Source organism: Harmonia axyridis, chromosome 3 (assembly GCF_914767665.1).
Source record: "Harmonia axyridis chromosome 3, icHarAxyr1.1, whole genome shotgun sequence".
NCBI lineage: Eukaryota > Metazoa > Arthropoda > Insecta > Coleoptera > Coccinellidae > Harmonia > Harmonia axyridis.
In genome coordinates, this window is record NC_059503.1 from 1,368,656 (window position 1) to 1,389,703 (window position 21,048).

General features: G+C 36.9%; 2 protein-coding genes across 3 annotated transcripts in view; both read left to right on the forward strand.

The window, feature by feature from the left end:
• LOC123676614 (RYamide receptor) overlaps positions 1–16,154 on the forward strand; it is a 47,244-nt gene extending 31,090 nt beyond the window's left edge. Inside the window, exons 4-7 of one of the 2 annotated variants that reach the window (XM_045612688.1) lie at positions 5,674–5,742; positions 11,782–11,986; positions 15,422–15,670; positions 15,724–16,154. In XM_045612688.1, coding sequence (XP_045468644.1) covers positions 5,674–5,742; positions 11,782–11,986; positions 15,422–15,621 — 474 coding nt within the window. In that variant the 3' untranslated portion in view covers positions 15,622–15,670; positions 15,724–16,154. Of the gene's footprint in view, positions 1–5,673; positions 5,743–11,781; positions 11,987–15,421 lie in introns of both variants that reach the window. The other variant, XM_045612687.1, reaches the window with a different exon arrangement.
• Positions 16,155–18,367: 2,213 nt separating this feature from the next.
• Positions 18,368–20,095, forward strand: LOC123676619 (thaumatin-like protein 1b). The gene is made up of 3 exons (XM_045612693.1): positions 18,368–18,589; positions 18,693–18,917; positions 19,698–20,095. Exons 1-3 carry the CDS (start codon positions 18,422–18,424, stop codon positions 20,037–20,039), a joined length of 735 nt encoding a protein of 244 aa, XP_045468649.1. The 5' UTR covers positions 18,368–18,421; the 3' UTR covers positions 20,040–20,095.
• Positions 20,096–21,048: the final 953 nt, after the last annotated feature.

Below are 21,048 nucleotides of genomic sequence, written 5' to 3' on the forward strand. Positions count from 1 at the left end.
TCTGAAATAGAGACCAATCGAAATCAATATCGACATGTATCTTTACATTGGTTGGATTTATATTTCAAAGGAAATCTAAACCAGATAATATTGTGTTCTCGATTATTTGTTCAAGGTTTGGTATTCTGTAATCCTACACTCCTAGGCTTCTATGGCCTACTACTTAACAGCTTAATGGTGAAATGTTATAGGTTATCATTTAGTCCCTGTTAGGTAAATCTATGGCGATCTTCTTCTTCTTCTTGGAGTGCCTATTCGCGAAGAATGTTGACGACCAAGGTCTATAGATTTAGATAGACCTTGGTTGGCGACCAACATGGCTATCTTCACCTTATCTGCAGCGGCTATCAAATTAATATATTTTCGAATAACTAATGAATAGCTAATGAAATTGTAATTATAGTATATTGTTTCATAAGAGAAGAATGTGTGATTGTTGTGGAGAGACTGAATATTTTGCAATTTCAGCCAGAGTGCAAATCTTCTCTAGAGCAATTTCTAATTTTGTCGCTATATGTATAAATTATCATGTCCTTGAGCGAATTCCATTTGCTATCTGACAAATCCTAGTTTGTATCTTTGCATGAAATGGCTTAGATGCCCTTCTCAAGAAAATAATATATTGCATCCATTGTGTCCCACATGTCTAGACACTAGAATACCACCCAAGGGACCCAAATGGCATATTTCCGTCTAGACAACTACTGAAACGAATTAGAAAATTCCTTTAGAACTGTTCCTTCCCCTGTCGTGTTCAGATTTTTATCTACGTCAATTCTTCTACGATGGGAGACGGTGCAAACTCCAAGAAATCATTTTAAGTTTTCACGGGATCAAAACAGATAAGAAAACTTTTATTTTATATTGGAGATTATAATCAGATCTCGCGTATTTTTATCTATTTGATACTCAATTGTTTGTCCGATTGCTTCGAAAATAGAGTAAGGTTTTTGGGTACATGTACAGGGGTTTCCAATAAGAAATTTCATTTGGAATAGGCCGTTATCCAAACAGTTGTTACTTTTGAAGCTCTCATCTAGGTTTATTGATTCCTCATCGATCTTGGGTATAAGGCTTTTCACAACATTACATGCTATTTTGCTTGAAAACTTAGATTTTAAGATTTTCGAAGTTAAGTTAACACAAGAACTCAAGCTTATCAATCACCAACAACGTCGTATATCTGTTGATTGGATCCTTGAAATGCATCAAAATGATCAGAATTTTCGTAGAAAAATCATCTTCAGTCATGAGGCTCATTTTCACCTTGGAGGCTATGTTAGTTATTAGAGTTATCAGATTTGAGTCACGAAAATCTAAGAATAATTATTAAAAAGCCTCTCTCCCCTCAACGTGTCACTGTTTGGTGTAGTTTTTGGGCTGGTGGTGTGATTGGACCTTTCTTTTTCGAAAATAAGGCTGATGCAACTGTTACGATGAATGGATTACACTACCCAGATATGTTCAATGATTTGTTTATGTCCAGAATTGAAAAATATTGATGTGGACTGCATTTCACACAAGCAGCGAAACATTCGCAATTTTTCAATAAAAGTTTCATGACTGTGTTGTTTCTTGAAGAGGTGCTCACAATTGGCTACCGATATTTCATGATTCATCACCTTAAAAATTTTTTGTTTGGGGCCAGGTGAAAAATAAGGTCTATTCCAACGCTCCACAATCGATTCAAGACCTTAAAGATGGATTTCATGAAGTTATTCAGGACATACAGCTGCAAATTTGCGAAATGGTCATGGAAAATCTCATGAAAAGGATATGGTGGTGCAACCACAGCCTAGGTGGTCATTTGATTGATATTTTTCATCGCTAAAACATACCTTTGCCTTCATAATGAAATAAAGATCCATTGATTCATCTCAAAATATACACGTTTTTTTTTATCTCAAAATGAAACTTCTCATTGAAAACCCCTCTTCTTCATAGCCAAAGATGATCAGATAATAACCACAAAATTCAAATTGAAAATATCAATGAACAGCAAATTTACCCAAAGCACGCACCTCTATATTGCATCTCAATTTCGCTCAGAAGGCAACACGGCAACTTCTCGTGAGGATCTTAATTAGATTGCGCCCTCTTCCACACTATAACAGCTATTAAAAAAACCCTTCATTAAATAACACCTAGCTGCGTCCATTTGTCAAAGGGTTCAACACTTCTTCACCCTCGGACAGTTCATCATAACATCATCCCCTTCATTTAATTCCACTTATCTCCTCGGTCCACCTCCAAACACATAAAACTGAGGCTCTTAATCTTTTGAATCTATGTGACGTTTCGAGATCGCCATCTTCTCATTAGTTTTTTTTGTCGCCTGGTGGGCCTTATCGGCTTGTTCGTCTGTTGTCGTAAAATCCGAGGGGATCCTTGACCTGATAAAAAGGCCGTTAGCCGAAAACTTTGATCGTTAGGTGGATGAAAAAAAAAAATATTACCATTGTAGACTTTGTTTACACGTCGACGTAAAGTTTAACGCCAGAAAATCATCATTTATATGAGACATAACTTATGTTTCGTGGGAAATGGGAGTTTAGTAAGCAGTTTTTTTTCTTATTTGAGACGAAAATGTGAAATGGTTACGACAAATTTGACAATTTTGCTTGGCTTGTTCTGTGTAATAAGGTTTTAATGTCTCGTATTGAAGAATTTTTGTTGGAAATGGTTCCAACTTACGAGATGGGGAGGAGAACAGTTCAAAGAAATGAAAAGGGTCCTTGACAATGTACAGGGTATGCTAAATTTCATGCTCACTGAAAAAAATTCTAGAACTATATGACTTAAGGAAAAATTTTCAAGGACCCCGATCTCATTTTCGAAATAATAAGTTATCAGAAATCAAATCGTAAATATCTTGCTCCATTCTCGATGGCGTTTCTGAAAAATGACTTTTTCTGTTCGAGATATTCGAAAAATTTAACCAAGATGAGCTCTTTCCGGATGATTTTCTTCCTAATATCATTCGATAAACCAATGAGGCACTAAACGATGTTCGATATTGCCTTTCAGCCCATTTGGGCATCAAGTCATGAGGCAAATCGATATGCGTTGATCAGCGATACGGAAAAAGAAGATGTTAGGATGGCATGCCATCAGATATGAGTCTACGAGATTTCAGATTCCCGTGAAAAAAATTGTTGGAATTCGTTCATAGGCGTTGGTTGAATTCGATTCATTTAATTTTATTATTAAAGGGGTCCTTTTTGTGGCAAAATTGAATCTATCACATCAAAAATTATGTTTTGATAACAATTATTTTGCATTGATTTTCATTATGATACAACAAATCGTTTTCAAACAACTTGTGAGTTAGTTGATTCAACTATAGATTGGATCTGACAAAATGGCTATGATCATAGATAAGATAGTTGACAATGGTGGTAATATTTCTCCGATTAAATTGCTATTTTTACCACAAACGTCTCTCAAAGGATAGAATTTGAGTTAATTTTCTAAAGTTCAGTTTCTTGGGTAGGAACCACCACACTATCGATCTAGAATATATTCAGCATTTGTATCAAAAAGTACTAATAACTTCGATATTTTAAATTGAACATTGTTGATTATTTGTGAATTCATAACGAAAATTTCATACAAGTCAACTTTTGATGAAGTTATTTCAGTGTCAATGCAAATCAGAACAAGAACAAGCAGAAAGTTTGAAATGAAAATTCCGGCTATGCCAGAATCTTTTTTGCACTTCTCATGGAAGCATGAGGATTTACGATAAAATAAGTTGATATATTCAAAATGTTACCTTTTCTTGAAGTCACAAGCTGCGACATTGTCCGTTCCGATTTGAGTTTTGATCCATGGAGAAACAAGTTACTCTGATGCAATCTTAAAAATTTTCTCTCGTTCATTACTTCTAAGTCGGGATACATCTCATTGAACATTCTCCATGTTCTTGATATCTACAATTTGATCACACAGACTAAACAATTCCATCAAAACTTAATTTATGGAATAATTACCATCTAAATCGTCTTTGAATCAATCAAATATCAATAAATTCAACAATACTTTACAGTCAATGCCGATTGTCAGATTATCATAATTTACGTGTTCTATGACATTTCATAGATACCTAATACAACTGTACCATTGTTGCCATTGACATAAAAACTTGCTTTCAATATTCATAACCACATTTCTGTGGTTACTACTTTTGTGATTGTCTACGCGGAAAATATTAACAATTGAACAATTTAATAATTGTCAGAATCATCCAGAGCTTAACCCTAAGCTCACACCAAATACGTCATCGGCCGAAGTTTGATCGGACGATGTCGGCATCTTGATGCAATGAGAAAAACATCTGAACATTTGGAAAATGTGCTACTGGTTTATTTTTTAGAATTTGCAACCAAACTGAGCTACTAACTGATGTTTACAATATGTAATAACAACGGTGAAAAATGGCTCATTGAATGATTCCATCAAAATAATAAAATATGATTTTGAAATAGCGATAAATAATCCCGATAATTGAATACCTAATATGGTTTTTTATATTCAACGATCTACAAACCTTCGTGTCAGTCAAAAACACGAAATCCCCTGATTTGATCATTTGAAATTGTTATTTTTGTGACACATTCCAAACGATAAAAAATATCCGACTGAACTTTAATAATTTTACGATTCATTGGATAAAATTGCCGAGAGTGAAGTGAGTTGTGACATATTTCAAATGCTTGTCGAGTCTTGTCGAAGCAGGTTTATAGGTAATCGAAAAATAAACATGTTGTCGGTGCTGACTGCATGAGATGCAACTTGAGAGGAAAGAGCTCAAGCGAGAGATTCAAACGTAGGTACTTACCTACTTATTTTCCAATATTTCCACCTATGAGCAGGAGTTTTGAATGATAAATTCATTTCGCTTCACCACCCTTGAGCTTGAAGCGTTGTAATCTCCTCAAATTTCATATCAACTTCTACATCCATATGAATAAAACTGCAAATTTAATCCTGGTTGTGATAAGTTTTCTATTCGTGTCGTCAAATCTCAGGTTTATTCCAGTTAAACCATTGGATTCTATAGATCGTATCATTAAACTCACTGGATGAAAATCGTATAACAACTGATTGAAAGTAGCTTAATCAATTTCAAAACTATGTATTGCTCAAACTGAGAAATATTATTCCATATATGGCTCTTTATCCTCACCCCACTTGATAGACCAATGAAATTAGGCTTTTGAGAATTCGTTTCTATGGCAACGCAACAAATGAACAGATACTGTCAGCGAAGGCAATTTTGAATTGAATTAGGTACATTACCTACTTGAATTATTTGAATTTTACAGTTTTAGGAGAAGTACAGTGTGCAACATGGCGTGGAGTCCTTTTCTGATTCGTGTGTTTGCAACAATTTTTATTGTACATTTTGAATTCAAGAGAATTCGCAGCGAGTATTAGCTACTTGAGTTGTTTCCTGAAAATGAATTTGAAAAATAATGTATTATTTCCAAAGGGACAATAATATATTAATTTGATGGAGTAATCATATTGCTATTACCTACTTTTTGACGAAATATTACGTTCTTAAATAACTTTTATTTTCAGTTCTATATAATGAAGAAATAAGAATTTGTGTTTTATATGAATTTATTCAGCTTAGATGTTTACATTAAATGGTGATATTTTTTTCAGATGGTGAAGATGATGGTGACAGTGGTGTGTGTATTCACAATATGCTGGTTGCCGTACAACCTACTCATAGTAAGCATTTTATTACTTAAAATCATCTAGTAAATTTTATTATTTTTAACTCTATTAATGTCATAGATAGCATACTAACATTTGATAAATAGGAAAAAAGTGTCTTAAATACTTTACAGAAGTCACTGTTACTTAGAACTTTTTTTTTGGCAACTAGATATCTACTAGACATTTTTCAGAAAATAGGTTTTTCATCTGAAGTTTCGTTTAGTACTACACTAAGCATCTTCAGAGGTTTCTAGATAGTAGATTGTAACTTGATGTATCAGAAAGTAGGATTTTCTTCCCAAGTTTCGTTTAGTACTACGCTAAGCATCTTCAGAGGTTTCTAGGTTGTAGATCTCTCCTGGAGTGGGAAGGGCGGATCTTTGTGGTTCATCCCCTCCACTTCACACCGGTTTGGTATTTATAAAGGGTGTTTTTTTTAGAGCTATAGAACTTTAAATTGCAATAAAACAACGATGGGTTATTCGATTGACATGAATTTTATTTATCCGCAAGATAATTTTGTGGCATTACATTACATTTAAATATGATTTCTGGCATATGACCGCCACGGCTGGCTCGGATGTAGTCCAATCTGGACGTCCAATTTTCGATGACTTTTTCCATCATTTGTGGCCGTATATCGGCAATAACACGGCGAATGTTGTCTTCCAAATGGTCAAGGGTTTGTGGCTTATCCGCATAGACCAATGACTTTACATAGCCCCACAGAAAGTAGTCTAGCAGTAGGTATTAAATCAGAAGATCTAGGAGGCCAATGCACAGGTCCAAAACGTGAAATTAGTCGGTCACCCAACATGTCTTTCAATAAATCTATTGTGGCACGAGCTGTGTGACATGTTGCGCCGTCTTGTTGGAACCACAGCTCCTGGACATCATGGTTCTTCAATTCAGGAATGAAAAAGTTAGTAATCATGGCTCTACACCGATCACCATTGACTGTAACGTTCTGGCCATCATCGTTTTCGAAGAAGTACGGACCAATGATAACACCAGCCCATAAAGCGCACCAAACAGTCAGTTTTACTGGATGTAACGGTGTTTCGACATACACTTGAGGATTAGCTTCTCTCCAAATGCGGCAGTTTTATTTGTTGACGTAGCCATTCATCGCTAAACAAAATAAAATGGACGTAGTTCGCGATACGTATTCCGCACAGAACCATTATTTTCGAAATGAAATTACACTATTTGCAAGCGTTGTTCAGGCGTGAGTCTATTCATGATGAGTTGCCAAACCAAACTGAGAATAAATCACTTAACAGCTGTTAAATCCGTCGCCATCTTGAACAGTAATGCCAACTTAAAGTTATATACCTCGAAAAAAAAACACCCGTTAGTTCTCGATATTTTAGAGAATTTCTGTCTTTGAAGTAAGACGTCTAGAAGCGTTATCTCTTTCAGTTTCTATGATGAATCAAATATTCGGGAGTCTTATATTCAAATGGTTCAAAAAGGTATTCAAATGTTCTTCACCAGATGACATACACTCTCACAGATATCATCTACATATCACAGCTAAGTTGATGGCTTGGTTAAGCTGTTCTCCTGAATATATTTGCGATGACTGGACCTAAGGGATTACCCCTAGTGACTCCATCCAGAAAATAGCATGGTTGTGTTAGGTCATAACATACAGTCTTCTTGAAAATCAGTTTATTGCCCCTCTAATCAACTTATGGATCATAGAGTGCTGAGACTACTTTATTGCTTTCAACTCATAAAATTAACGAAAAGCGGTCCTAAATGGCCAACACATCCTCATTAAAGGGGGGATCTTAATCCTCCCTGAATGACTGGACCAGTTTGCCTCCCATGCATGCTTCCAGAATGGCTTTCAACCGCCGGGGTTTAACTTACCTTCGAGTCTGGGCTTAATTTCCACTTGACATACGCTTTAGCTCCACCTAGGAAAAGTTTGGGGCAACTCCACGCGGTTTGAACGTTGAATAATTCCTTGGGCCTGTCTGGCAATTACATTTCTATTGTGGATGTGGCAAATTTGTAGTATGAATCTTTCCGAAAGCTCATTAGCTCGGCTATTGAGAATGTACAGTTCATTAGTGAGGGGTTTCCATCAATTAAGTGGAAACTTCGATTGAAATTGGTGGGGCTGATTGGTTTTCTCGGGAAAATAATCGGCATGTTGGGATAGCTACCATGGAAAAGGCGTAATAGAAATTGCTGTGATATACGCTGCGCAACAAAATTAACTATTTTTATGTTCTCTCGGGAAGGTTTTGAACGAAACAAGACACATTAAATGGAAGAAAAATTCAGGATTTCACCTAATCTTATGTGAAAGAAGAGAAATAAACAATTTTCAAAATACTGTAATGCTGATAAGTGATTTAATACTTGGTATTTCCACCCTTGCGTTAATTACAGCTCGGCAACGACGGTTCATACTCAAAATGAGTGATCTTAAAATGTTCTGATCTCATCCTTCCCAGATTTCTCTGAGTTAGATTCCTAAGTCATTGAGAGTAGCTGGATGATTTTCTGAACTTCTCAGCCTTCTATTGAGGTTGTTCCAAACCTGCTCAATCGGATTGAGATCTGGACTTCTTGCTGGCCTTTCCATTCGAGAGACTTCAACCTCTTCAAGGTACACCTGAACGATGCGCGCACGATGGGGTCTGGCATTATCGTCCATAAAAATGAATTTTTCTCCAATGTATGGGGCAAATGCACTACATGCTCTTCAAGAATGTTCCTTATATACCTATCAGCATTCATAGCTCCATTATCAAAGACCACTAGGTCTGTGCGAGCAGTCAAAGATATTCCACCCCATACCATAATCGATCCTCCCCCGAAACCAGTAGTATTCAGGAAATTGCACTGAGCATATCTTTCATGTGGACGTCTGTATACAAGGGAACGTCGATCACAATGGTGGCAGAATCTAGACTCATCTGTGAAGAGAACTCTTTCCCAATCAGCCTCTTCCCAATTGATAAGCTCTCTCGCAAAATCCAAACGCGCCCTTCGATGGGCTGGGGTAGTTGTGCCTCTTGCCGTGACACGAGGCCTTAAATCATATTCTCTGAGGCGATTTCTTATTGTCTGAGTGCTAATTTGCACCCCATGAGTTTGCTCAAACTGATTTTGAAGGAGGCGAGCGGTTGCAAACCGTTGTCTCAACGAAGAAACTCTCAAGTAACGTTCTTGAATGGCAGTTGTTACCCGTGGTCTACCCTGTCATGAGTGTCATGGTCTTCGGACATTCATACCTGTCTCCCTGAATCACTGCAACATTCTGGACACACTCGTATGGGAAACTCCAAACCTTTCTGCAATTCTTGTGTATGTCCACCCTTCTTCTCGCAAAACTACCGCTTGGGCAGATTCCTCTTGGGTCAAATTGCGTGTTTCGCGTTGCATAGCGATCGAGTGTAGAAAATCAAACGAAAGAAAAACTATTGATCACTAGAATTGATCGAGAACAACTGATTTCAGAATGGAGCAAATACATTCAAAATCTGATAATCTCATCTTTTTTTATTCCTGCTGGGAAAAAACATCTGTATTGAAGAAAAACGTTGAAAGTGGATAACATATGCATGCATAATTCTGATAAAAATAATTATCATTGAGAACACCTTCAGTTTCTAAGTCATTAAGAGTAGCTGGATGATTTTCTGAACTTCTCAGCCTTCTATTGAGGTTGTCCCAAACCCGCTCAATCGGATTGAGATCTGGACTTCTTGCTGGCCATTCCATTCGAGAGACTTCAACCTCTTCAAGGTACTCCTGAACGATGCGCGCACGATGGGGTCTGGCATTATCGTCTATAAAAATGAAATTTTCACCAATGTATGGGGCAAATGGCACTACATGCTCTTCAAGAATGTTCCTTATATACCTATCAGCATTCATAGCTCCATTATCAACGACCACTAGGTCTGTGCGAGCAGTCAAAGATATTCCACCCCATACCATAATCGATCCTCCCCCGAAACCAGTAGTATTCAGTTGTAGAATAAATTTGAGATTTCCATAATGTGCGTTAATTTTTTTGCGCAGTGTATTTGTGAGCACGGATGACTTCCCTTCTGTATTCAATTCGATGGGATTGAGAAAAAAAATGTGAAATGGCTACACTTCTGTCTGATTTGCTTAGTAATTAACTTCGTATTAAAAAAACCGTCGTTGAATCTTATTCAGTTCAGGTTCATAACGTTGAGAAAGATCCTCATTTACAAACAGCTAGCACGTAATAAAGGATTGACGAAGAGACGAAAACAGTAAAAGCTTAACGATTTGCATTTTATTATGTTTTTTCCATTTAGAAGGTGAGAACTCGAATTTCACTGCTCATATAGTCGAATCGTCTTCTTGACGTTCTGCAAAATAAAATTCGCCAAACTTAACGATCTGAAAAGATTAAAGACGTTATCAGATTCAAAATGAAGGAATCTACTAAGAACACTTCAAGCTCTTCTAACTCTTAATTTTTGGTGATTCCTTCTTCAATCCACATAACTAAAATGTATACAGGGTATTTCAAATTTGATATACTGGGTGTGCTAACTTCAAACGTTCTTGAAAAAAGAGATGACAGATATTAAAACAATATTCGCCAGTAAAAGTTGTTTTTGGGAATAACTAAGCCCTTGGGTTCTCACAAGAATTACAGTATTTTCAAGGAGAAACCAGTAGGAAACTGATATCCTCTATAAGTTGTAGACATTGTAAAATATGGAGAAGCAAGCCTAGTTTCTCTCGATTCCTCTCGAAAATTCATAACCTTTTCCCCAAGTCTCCAACTTGGCGCCGTTCCAATATGACACGTAAATTGGATCTTTAAATCTACAAACCCCTCTCCTTTTATCACCCCAAAAACGCCGTTTATCTCCCCCAAACTTTCCCTTTCAAGGCACTCTATAAATCGACAAGCCAATCGTGCCGGTACAAAGTATCCACCTCCTTGCAGATATGGATGTTCACACCCTGAAATAATTATTTCTTCAGATCCATTCATAACAATGAGTCAGCCTAATATCCATAATTAAACGAGAACATTCATAAAAATTGTATTAAAATGTATAATCCAGAAAAAATCGATGTCTCTGCTGACCCTATACCTGAGTACACACCTTCACATGACAAAATGCAGTGTCTACTTGTAACACAACTTTCCTTGAAACAAACTAAACTAAAGTCTATTGGTGTTGCTGCAAATTTTCATACATGTTCAATGGGATTGAAATCCAGTCAATAGAAGGCTAAACGTTAGCGTATTTTTCTTGGAAAATTTTCAGCACGGCTTTCATACTGCTTCGAGAAATATAAGTGATGATCAGATACACACATGCCAATCAACAGTTTGAAGCTTTGTTTGACCAGTTGGGCTCTTCTAAAAGGTCTTTTAAAAATTCTTAGTACACTCTTGAGTCAGGATAAACACACTAAATATTAAACTATCACAGGAAACGACGTTCTGAATCCTTCTTCGATGATCTGGCCATTTCCAGCATCTGCTACAAGCTCAGCATCCCTCTAGTAGAGTAGAGTCTTTCAAGAAATGAAACTTCAACATCTAAGCTGTATAATTCTGGTTTAAACGCTTCATTCAAAGAGGTTTTTTTTTATTATTATGAGGCTTGGTAATCACTTCGCAAGGTTCTTTCTGAGGGGGTCAACTATAAAAGACAGAGGTTTTATTGAAGCAGAGGCTTCAATGAGGAATATTTGCCAACTTCTAACTGGAAGACCAACTTAGTTAAGTATTGTCTTTGTCGAAGTTTCAATGGTTTCTCAACGAGTTTTCTTCTCCTTAGCCTTGGCACGCTGTTTAGGAACATCCATATTGTATATCTTCTATACCTTAGAGTACTTAGTGTACTAGAGATAGTGACTTAAGCCCAGTTAGCATTTTCTTCGCCAGTATGTGATTTCCTTTAGCTATCTATATGCTTATGAACTCAATATTTGCCATCATTGGAATCAGTAGATAATCCTTCATCTATCCAGACCTGAACTAGCAACTTGTTGAGGCTTTCACTCAATCACATTACTCCTTTCCAGATTTTCGCGGAGAGCATAAGCAATGAGATGCTGGAGCTGCTCTATTTCCCATTCCATGGTCTGGCAATGTCTCATGCTTGCTACAACCCTATCATCTACTGCTACATGAACAGCCGCTTCAAGGAGAGCCTGAACCACATCCTAAGAAGGATACCAGGCTATCAGAGCTACTACTCTAAAGCCCCGACTGGACCTCCCAACCCAGGTGAGTGACGATCCATTTTTAAGGTTCAGCTGTTGCCGGTTCTATATTAATTTGTAAGGTGTGTACCATGTAAGGTGTAAATGTATTACAGATGTTTCCTAATACCGATTGAGAGCTATTGACTGAGTTTTGTTGGTCTGTGAACAGTGCATTTACAGAGTAACTGTTTTCTTGGTTTCTTCCGGGATTCTTTCCTCTCTTTAAGTGTTTTTGCGAAGTCAAAATCTCTTTGATTTGTGTTAAATCTTCTTCAAGATCTTGTTATATGTTGAAACATTAACTATTTTTTCCCTAAAGTCATTACAAAGCTGCTTTCCTCATTTTTTCTAGAGGGTGTTTTTTTTAGAGCTATAGAACTTTAAATTGCAATAAAACAACGATGGATTATTCGATTGACGTGAATTTTATTGATCCCCAAGATAATCTTGTGGCATTACATTTTAAATATGATTTCTGGCATATGACCGCCACAGCTGGCTCGGATGTAGTCCAATCTGGACGTCCAATTTTCGATGACTTTTTCCAACATTTGTGGCCGTATATCGGCAATAACACGGCGAATGTTGTCTTCCAAATGGTCAAGGGTTTGTGGCTTATCCGCATAGACCAATGACTTTACATAGCCCCACAGAAAGTAGTCTAGCGGTGTTAAATCACTAGATCTTGGAGGCCAATTCACAGATCCAAAACGTGAAATTCGGCGGTCAATAAATCGATTGTGGCACGAGCTGTGTGACATGTTGCGCCGTCTTGTTGGAACCACAGCTCCTGGACATCATGGTCATTCAATTCAGGAATGAAAAAGTTAGTAATCATGGCTCTATACCGATCACCATTGACTGTAACCTGCTGGCCATCATCGTTTTTGAAGAAGTACGGATCAATGATTCCACCAGCCCATAAAGCGCACCAAACAATCAGTTTTTCTGGATGTAACGGTGTTTCGACATACACTTGAGGATTAGCTTCACTCCAAATGCGGCAGTTTTGTTTGTTGACGTAGCCATTCAACCAGAAGTGCGCTTGATAAAATGGACGTAGTGCGTGATACGTATTCCGCACAGAACCATTATTTTCGAAATGAAATTGCACTTTTTGCAAGCGTTGTTCAGGCGTGAGCCTAACCTTGATGAATTGCCAAACCAAACTGAGAATAAATCACTTGACAGCTGTTAAATCGGTCGCCATCTTGAACAGTAATGCCAACTCAAAGTGATATACCTCTAAAAAAAACACCCGTTATAACTGAAAACATTTCATACCTAAAGGTGTGGCCTGATCATCAGACTCGCCTGATCAAAAATTACGACCGATTATGGTGGATGCGCTACTCATAATATTCAATCCTTCATAGGAGATCTAAGGCGGAAAAAACCTTTCTGAGGGTTGGAAATCCAGTGGAATTTTTCAGCGCCAAGATGCATACACATATAGAGGGTCTTATCTCTGGAGCCGTCGTCGCTTTCTCAAATATTTACATATTTGCCTATCGTTTTCGACTTAATAGTGGTTGCGCACCCTCTAGCCCTCGGTCAGATGTTATTGGCTGCTTGTTTGGGTTTCCAATTAGGAAAATTCCGTGGAGGTCTTTATCCAGATACCACGCATACCAATATTGAACATCCGAAACGTTCCGATAAGGGATTAGATCAGTCTCGAATTTAGATGGATACCTTTAGGGTGTTATTGGGAGGTCTTCAGGGAGAAGAAGAGGAATAGAATATTTTCGAGAGCTTCGCTGCTTTATGATCGATTGGACAAGTTTATTTTATCAGGAATTCATAGGTGATAAAGTGCCTAAGCCCTAGATGTGAGGTGCAATTGAGGATGTTTTTGTAAGTTCGTTTTTCTTATTTTCTTTCACAAGGTTTTCTATTGAAATGTCCTTACACTAGCTGTCTTACGAATTTAGTATGTATCAAATGAATTGAAAATTTATCGTCATAGATTTTACAACATCGTTGGTATTTTTTTTCTGTTTTTGTTGTAACCATCCAACAAATATTTGTCTTCATACATTTCAATACCGTTTATATTATTATTATTATTATTATGGAAAAAAAAGTATATGAAAAATTTTAAATAATACCCTATCGTTAAAGTTGACTATAGCGATGGCAAATTCATCACTTCACTTAATGAGCCCCAAAACTTCTTCTCTGGTTCTTCGGTCACGTTTAAAGTCAGCATACCACCTTTCAACAGTTGTTGTCGTTGGAGCAGAGTCTGAATAACACTTATCGAGCCATTGGTTTGCTTGCACAGTAATTTTTTCCAGCAGAAAACGCTGTTTTATCGATATAGGTACGAAACTCGTTTTTATTCATTTTTCAAATAACAACAAAGGTAGCGTCACTTTACCTTCAATATCTAGATCCCGACTTAACTAAAGGGTGTTTTCTTTAGAGCTATAGAACTTTAAATTACAATAAAACAACGATGGATTATTCGATTGACATGAAGTTTATTTATCCGCAAGATAATCTTGTGGCATTACATTTTAAATATGATTTTTGGCATATGACCGCAACGGCTGGCTCGGATGTAGTCCAATCTGGACCTCCAATTTTCGATGACTTTTTCCAACATTTGTGGCCGTATATCGGCAATAACACGGCGAATGTTGTCTTCCAAATGGTCAAGGGTTTGTGGCTTATCCGCATAGACCAATGACTTTACATAGCCCCACAGAAAGTAGTCTAGAGGTGTTAAATCACAAGATCTTGGAGGCCAATTCACAGGTCCAAAACGTGAAATTAGGCGGTCACCAAGCGTGTCTTTCAATAAATCGATTGTGGCACGAGCTGTGTGACATGTTGCGCGTCTTGTTGGAACCACAGCTCCTGGACATCTTGGTTGTTCAATTCAGGAATGAAAAAGTTAGTAATCATGGCTCTATACCGATCACCATTGACTGTAACGTTCTGGCCATCATCGTTTTTGAAGAAGTACGGATCAATGATTCCACCAGCCCATAAATCGCACCAAACAATCAGTTTTTCTGGATGTAACGGTGTTTCGACATACACTTGAGGATTAGCTTCACTCCAAATGCGGCAGTTTTGTTTGTTGACGTAGCCATTCAACCAGAAGTGCGCTTCATCGCTAAACAAAATAAAATGGACGTAGTGCGCGAAACGTATTCCGCACAGAACCATTATTTTCGAAATGAAATTACACTTTTTGCAAGCATTGTTCAGGCGTTAGTCTACTCATGATGAATTGCCAAACCAAACTGAGAATAAATCACTTGACAGCTGTTAAATCGGTGGCCATCTTGAACAGTAATGCCAACTTAAAGTTATATACCTCGAAAAAAACACCCGTTACATGTTTTGACAGCATCGAAACTTGGTACAAACGAAAAAAAAATGGTATACCAGTGGCGTGGTATATTATTATTGCTCATATGACAAAGATTATTTCTTTTTCCAGGGGTCGACCCTACAGACAGCGCCCAAATCAACCGTAACAACACCTACACAACGTACATCAGCGTGAAGAAAAAGGCACTAAGAACCAGCCAATCATCTGGCAAAGATACCCCAAGATCAGTCTCAATCCACACCAATTCGAGCATAGCTTTTTCTAGAAAAAGCAGAGGCTCTAAAAACGTGAAGGATGAACAAATATGAGGCCTTAAGGTTTTGAAAGAGGTTTGATGGCAGAAACCAGCCTAAAAATGTCAGAACGAAGTATTTGGGGGGGTGTTATTCTCTAAAGGAAATATTTTGCAGCTAGAGAATCTCAATTTTCCTCCGAAATCGATGTGAAAATTCGTTCTATTCAAGATAAATTTGAAACGGAAATTGACTTATTGTTCCAGTCATGTCAATGTCAATATTGCAACATTGGTCTCAACGTTATTGAGGGCCAGATTTATGAAGTAAAGCAGGCTTTATTATAGATTGTAGTTCGATCGAAGAAACTGATTTATAGGTAAGTATAGTTCGAAAATTTAATTCGTCTACTTGTATATATTAAGGAAAAATTCCGATAGTGCAAATAAATTTGAAAAATCGCACCGAAATAGATCGAGATTTTAAAGGTTTTCAATTTTTTTACTGAAATGTGTGGATTTCATTGTGATGTATGCACTTTTATGTATTTTTCATCAAACATCGATGTGATTGTAAATGTCAGATAACAAAGAATAAATGTTTGAATGAATTCGAATTATTTATTGAGAAAAAAATTCCTTGTCCCTAAAAATATTGTTAAACAATGAATATTTCGTGATACATTCTCCATTCCGAAATATTTATTGAATTGTAAACAATATTCATTGTTGAATATGGTCAGTAAAATGCAACATAAATGTTCATAATGAATGGAAATTCTAAAAACATTTTATATTCAGAAATATGTGTTCCCGGTTTTTCCAAGAATGGGAAATATGTCTGTTATTTATCTGACAAACATCAATCATAAAACAGTTTCCAGGTGTGTACTAGTTCTAATTAGATATCAATCGAGGATATAGCAATTTAGCTAGGTAAGTAAATACAAACATTAAATGTACACGATTTCAATACCTTTTACCTCTACAGAAATATTTCTTGGGAAACAAGAATTGATTTTTTAACGATTTACTTTTTTAATTTTGTCAATAGAATAGTTGCCAGAGAATAGCGATGGGAAAAATTTTAAATGATGCTACAATGTTACAATCATTTGAAATATATATCATATTTAGTAGACGTTGATGAAATGAAAAAATGCACTTGATGGACATAACAAACCTAAAGAGATTCCACTTATTATTTTGTTCCTGATAATAATTGAAATAATGGCGTTCTACACCTTCTTAACATTAAAATTTATGTATATGCATGCAGTTATATACATATAATTGGGCAAATTGTGGGAATTTGTTTATTTCTATATCCCAAATGGAAATGTGAATATTTCACCTTATTGTATTGTACACTCATATTCTTGAATAATTTTCTCAAGAGAAGTTTCAAGTTTTTAGCCTTCAATATTCACGAATGGAATACAAAACCTATCATCTTCTATGCAATAATTCATATAGCTATGCAAATTCTCTTTCGCGTCTTCCTCACGCTCAGTGTTGGTAATCCCATCCTCAAAAAAAAAAAAAAAAGCAGTCGCCACTGAGTGTCAAACTTTATATGTATAAACAGGTTCAGGATTAACTTAGAAATCCCCATATGACCTCCAATCTCATCAGGACCGGACAATTTCATCAGCAAAAAAGCTACGAAAAAATCAATACTTGATACTTGTCTTTCGACAGCTTGTTCTAATGAAAATAAGAACAAATTTCCTGCACAGATAAATCTCTATTTTTTTTACTTTCAAGACAAAGGGCGTTAAAGTTAGGAAAAAAACATTTTTTGCAATATCTCCAACATCATTGAAGATATTTGTGATTTAATACTGCCAGACTGGTGGTAGAAAGACAAAGTTCAATATTTCTCGCATATTTTCATTGGCGAAATTGTATATTTTTTTAAATACTTGAAAGTTTTTTTTGGAAGTTTGAATTTTGTATACTAGTTGTCGATTTCGAATAGTGTTTGTAGCTGTTCGAGCGAAATTAACACAATTTTTTGCCTCTTATTTTGACAGTGAATGAAATATGGATTCATCACTACACTTAGTTGAAGAGAGCGTCAACTGAATAGAAAACAGTCGGTAAAAACCATCCAAATCTTCCAAAATCTCAAACAACAGCTGGCAAGGTTGTGGCATCCGTATTTTGACATATATTTTCCATTGACTATCTTGGCAAAGGTGGAAACCATCAACAGTGAATATAAAATAACGTTATTGGATTGATTGAGTGGACAAATTAAGGAAAAATGTCTTCAAATGCAGAAGAAAAAATTATCTTTCACCAATATCCTTGTCACAAATTCATGAAAACCATGGTCAAATTGCTCTTTCTACTGCTTGACTACCCAATTTATTCTTCAGATCTGAAAAAACGCTTGGGAGAAAGAAATTTGGCTCTTATGAAGGCAAAGAAGAACTTTTCTACAGAAGAGGTAATAAAACGTGAGAAGGGTATTGGAGTACATGTATCAGTCTTAAAGGAGATTATGTTGATGATTTTCGAGAAAAAAATGCGTTTTTTCTGGTCAGTTCGGAGTTTTATTGAGTGAAGTGTTTCCAATTGGTTCCCAGAAATTAATTATGACCTTTTACTCCCAGATCACAATCAAATGCGTGAGCTCTCAAAGATTGTTTCTATTTCGAACCAATTCGTCAATGATGTAAACACTCAAAAAAAAAACTATTTACAATTCATAATCTCGATATGAAATATTCTAGATTGGGACCTGCAACTAATTTGCGTGCTTATCAACTCTCAAGACCGTAGACACCGCGAAACAATTTGTCCCTCGGAATAATCGCCTAGGTATAAAACCTGATGCGGAGATCCAAGTGTTTTCATTCATAATAGAAATGTGGGTGAGTACGATTTTCATCACAGTCACAGTGCTGGCCTGCACTCAGGCAATCAACTTCCAAATCAGAAATGATGCTGGTGGTGAGGTATGGATAGGCATACAAGGAAACCCTGGACATCCACACCTCAACGGTGGAGGTTTTAAGCTCGCACAAGGAGCTCAGGTGAGAAAATTGGCGATTAATCGTTTTGGTGGATGAGCTTACTCGACGCTTGTTCAAATCCACTGGCGCATCCGCCATGTTATACATAAATTTTCAATTCCAGGTCAATGTAAATGCTCCAGACAATTGGGCAGGGCGTTTCTGGGGAAGAAGTTGGTGTGACGGTGGCACCAATCATTGCCAAACTGGTGATTGTGGTAACAGAGTTCAGTGTAATGGAGCTGGTGGAGCACCTCCAGCTACCCTTGTCGAGATTACCTGTAAGGGAGCCGGTGGACTTGATTACTACGATATCTCTCTAGTCGATGGATTCAATCTAAGGGCGTCTGTGAGTAAATTTATTTACTGTGATTAACCTTAGCTCAAATAACATTTGGCGAGTTTCAAGCGGTAAGAATTATTTTTGAATTCCTCGTTCTATTCCAACCAAGAGAATACTCTTATGACACAAGAAATATGACCGACAGATGCTTTGCACCAAGAGCAGAAAAACGTATTGGCCAAAGAAGTTTCAGTTATCTTGCTCCGCGATTATACTCTGCGGTTCCCAAAGAGTTGAAAATGATGGTAAATCCTAAAAAACGTAGAACTGAATTGAGAAATGGGTAATTGAAAGAGGAAGGGAATATTGTAATTCAATTATCAACCCATAATGAAAGATCGTTATATATTTTTTAAAATATTATTCTGAAATGGCTTCTTTCGAATGAAAACCATTCATTATGTAAGATCCTAAATGAAGCTTTACTCCTGTCACATTAGAATTATTATTAAGTTTGTATGTTTTATATTGGCGATGGTTAATTTTATAAGTTGTATTAAAAATCACGTACAGGCTCACGCCTCTGTGATTAATGTTTATCGAGAATAAACTATATTATTATTATTTGTGACAAACATTTTTTGTCAAATTGGGTCCTGTTTTTATGCGAAAAAATAAAACATTTTAATGTGTATTTTTCATTTATATTATTGATAATTGATAATCGTAATGTATTTAAGTTAAGATGTTTCATTCCAAATAATGAACTTGAAATGAAAATCACACCAAGTCAGAGCTTTCCCGTTTTTTCCCAAACAAATTACAACTTGTTTTTTTTGTTCACAGATCGCTCCACAGGGTGGGCAAGGTGATGGTGGCCAGTACAGCTGCAAGAGAGCAGGATGCGACACTGAAATCAACGGTAGATGTCCAGGTGAACTCCAGCAGAAAAATGGCCAAGGAATAGTTGTTGGATGCAAATCCGCCTGCTTGGCCTTCAACACCGACCAATATTGCTGCAGAGGAGCTCATGATAAGCCCGAAACATGCAGATCGTCCGACTGGCCTAGGAACTATCCTCAACAGTTCAAGAATTGGTGTCCAGATGCCTACAGTTACGCTTATGATGACCACAAGAGTACTTTCACTTGCAAGAACGTGCCTACCTACAGAATATCTTTCGCTTAGGGTGTTTGATCTGTTGTTTGATCTTGATAAGCAATTAAATTATGTTCCAAAATGTTTGTCCTTGTTTCTTTAAATACACTGCGCAAAAAAATTAACGCACATTATGGAAATCTCAAATTTATTCTACAACTGAAGGTGTTCTCAATGATAATTATTTTCATCAGAATTATGCATGCATATGTTATCCACTTTCAACGTTTTTCTTCAATACAGATGTTTTTTCCCAGCAGGAATTAAAAAAGATGAGATTATCAGATTTTGAATGTATTGGCTCCATTCTGAAATCAGTTGTTCTCGATCAATCCTAGTGATCAATAGTTTTTCTTTCGTTTGATTTTCTACACTCGATCGCTATGCAACGCGAAACACGCAATTTGACCCAAGAGGAATGTGCCCAAGCGGTAGTTTTGCGAGAAGAAGGTTGGACATACACAAGAATTGCAGAAACGTTTTGAGTTTCCCATACAGGTGTGTCCAGAATGTTGCAGCGATTCAGGGAGACAGGTATGAATGTCCGAAGACCAGAACAGGGTAGACCACGGGTAACAACTGCCATTCAAGAACGTTACTTGAGAGTTTCTTCGTTGAGACAACGGTTTGCAACCGCTCGCCTCCTTCAAAATCAGCTTGAGCAAACTCATGGGGTGCAAATTAGCACTCAGACAATAAGAAATCGCCTCAGAGAATATGATTTAAGGCCTCGTGTCGCTGCAAGAGGCCCAGCTCTTACCCCAGCCCATCGAAGGGCGCGTTTGGATTTTGCGAGAGAGCACATGAAAGATATGCTCAGTGCATATGTTTCTGTATATGTGTTATTTCTCATTATTGTCTATGTGTTAGATCTCATGATTCAAAACCTTTGGACTTTTTTCTTTGAGGCCACGTGAGGGATAAGGTCTATGCCAATGCTCAAATTCAAGACCTTAAAGCTATCAAGGACATACAGCCGCAAATGTGCGCTTTTGCGATGGAAAATTTCATGAAAACGATATGGTGGCGGCCATTTGGC

What these genes read in the sequence shown, in the direction of transcription:
- LOC123676619 (XM_045612693.1), top strand. Translation starts at nt 18,422, where the DNA reads ATGTGGGTGAGTACGATTTTCATCACAGTCACAGTGCTGGCCTGCACT. An exon ending in AGCTCGCACAAGGAGCTCAG is followed by an intron (nt 18,590 to 18,692) that starts GTGAGAAAATTG and finishes TTTCAATTCCAG; the next exon opens with GTCAATGTAAATGCTCCAGA. An exon ending in GATTCAATCTAAGGGCGTCT is followed by an intron (nt 18,918 to 19,697) that starts GTGAGTAAATTT and finishes TTTTGTTCACAG; the next exon opens with ATCGCTCCACAGGGTGGGCA.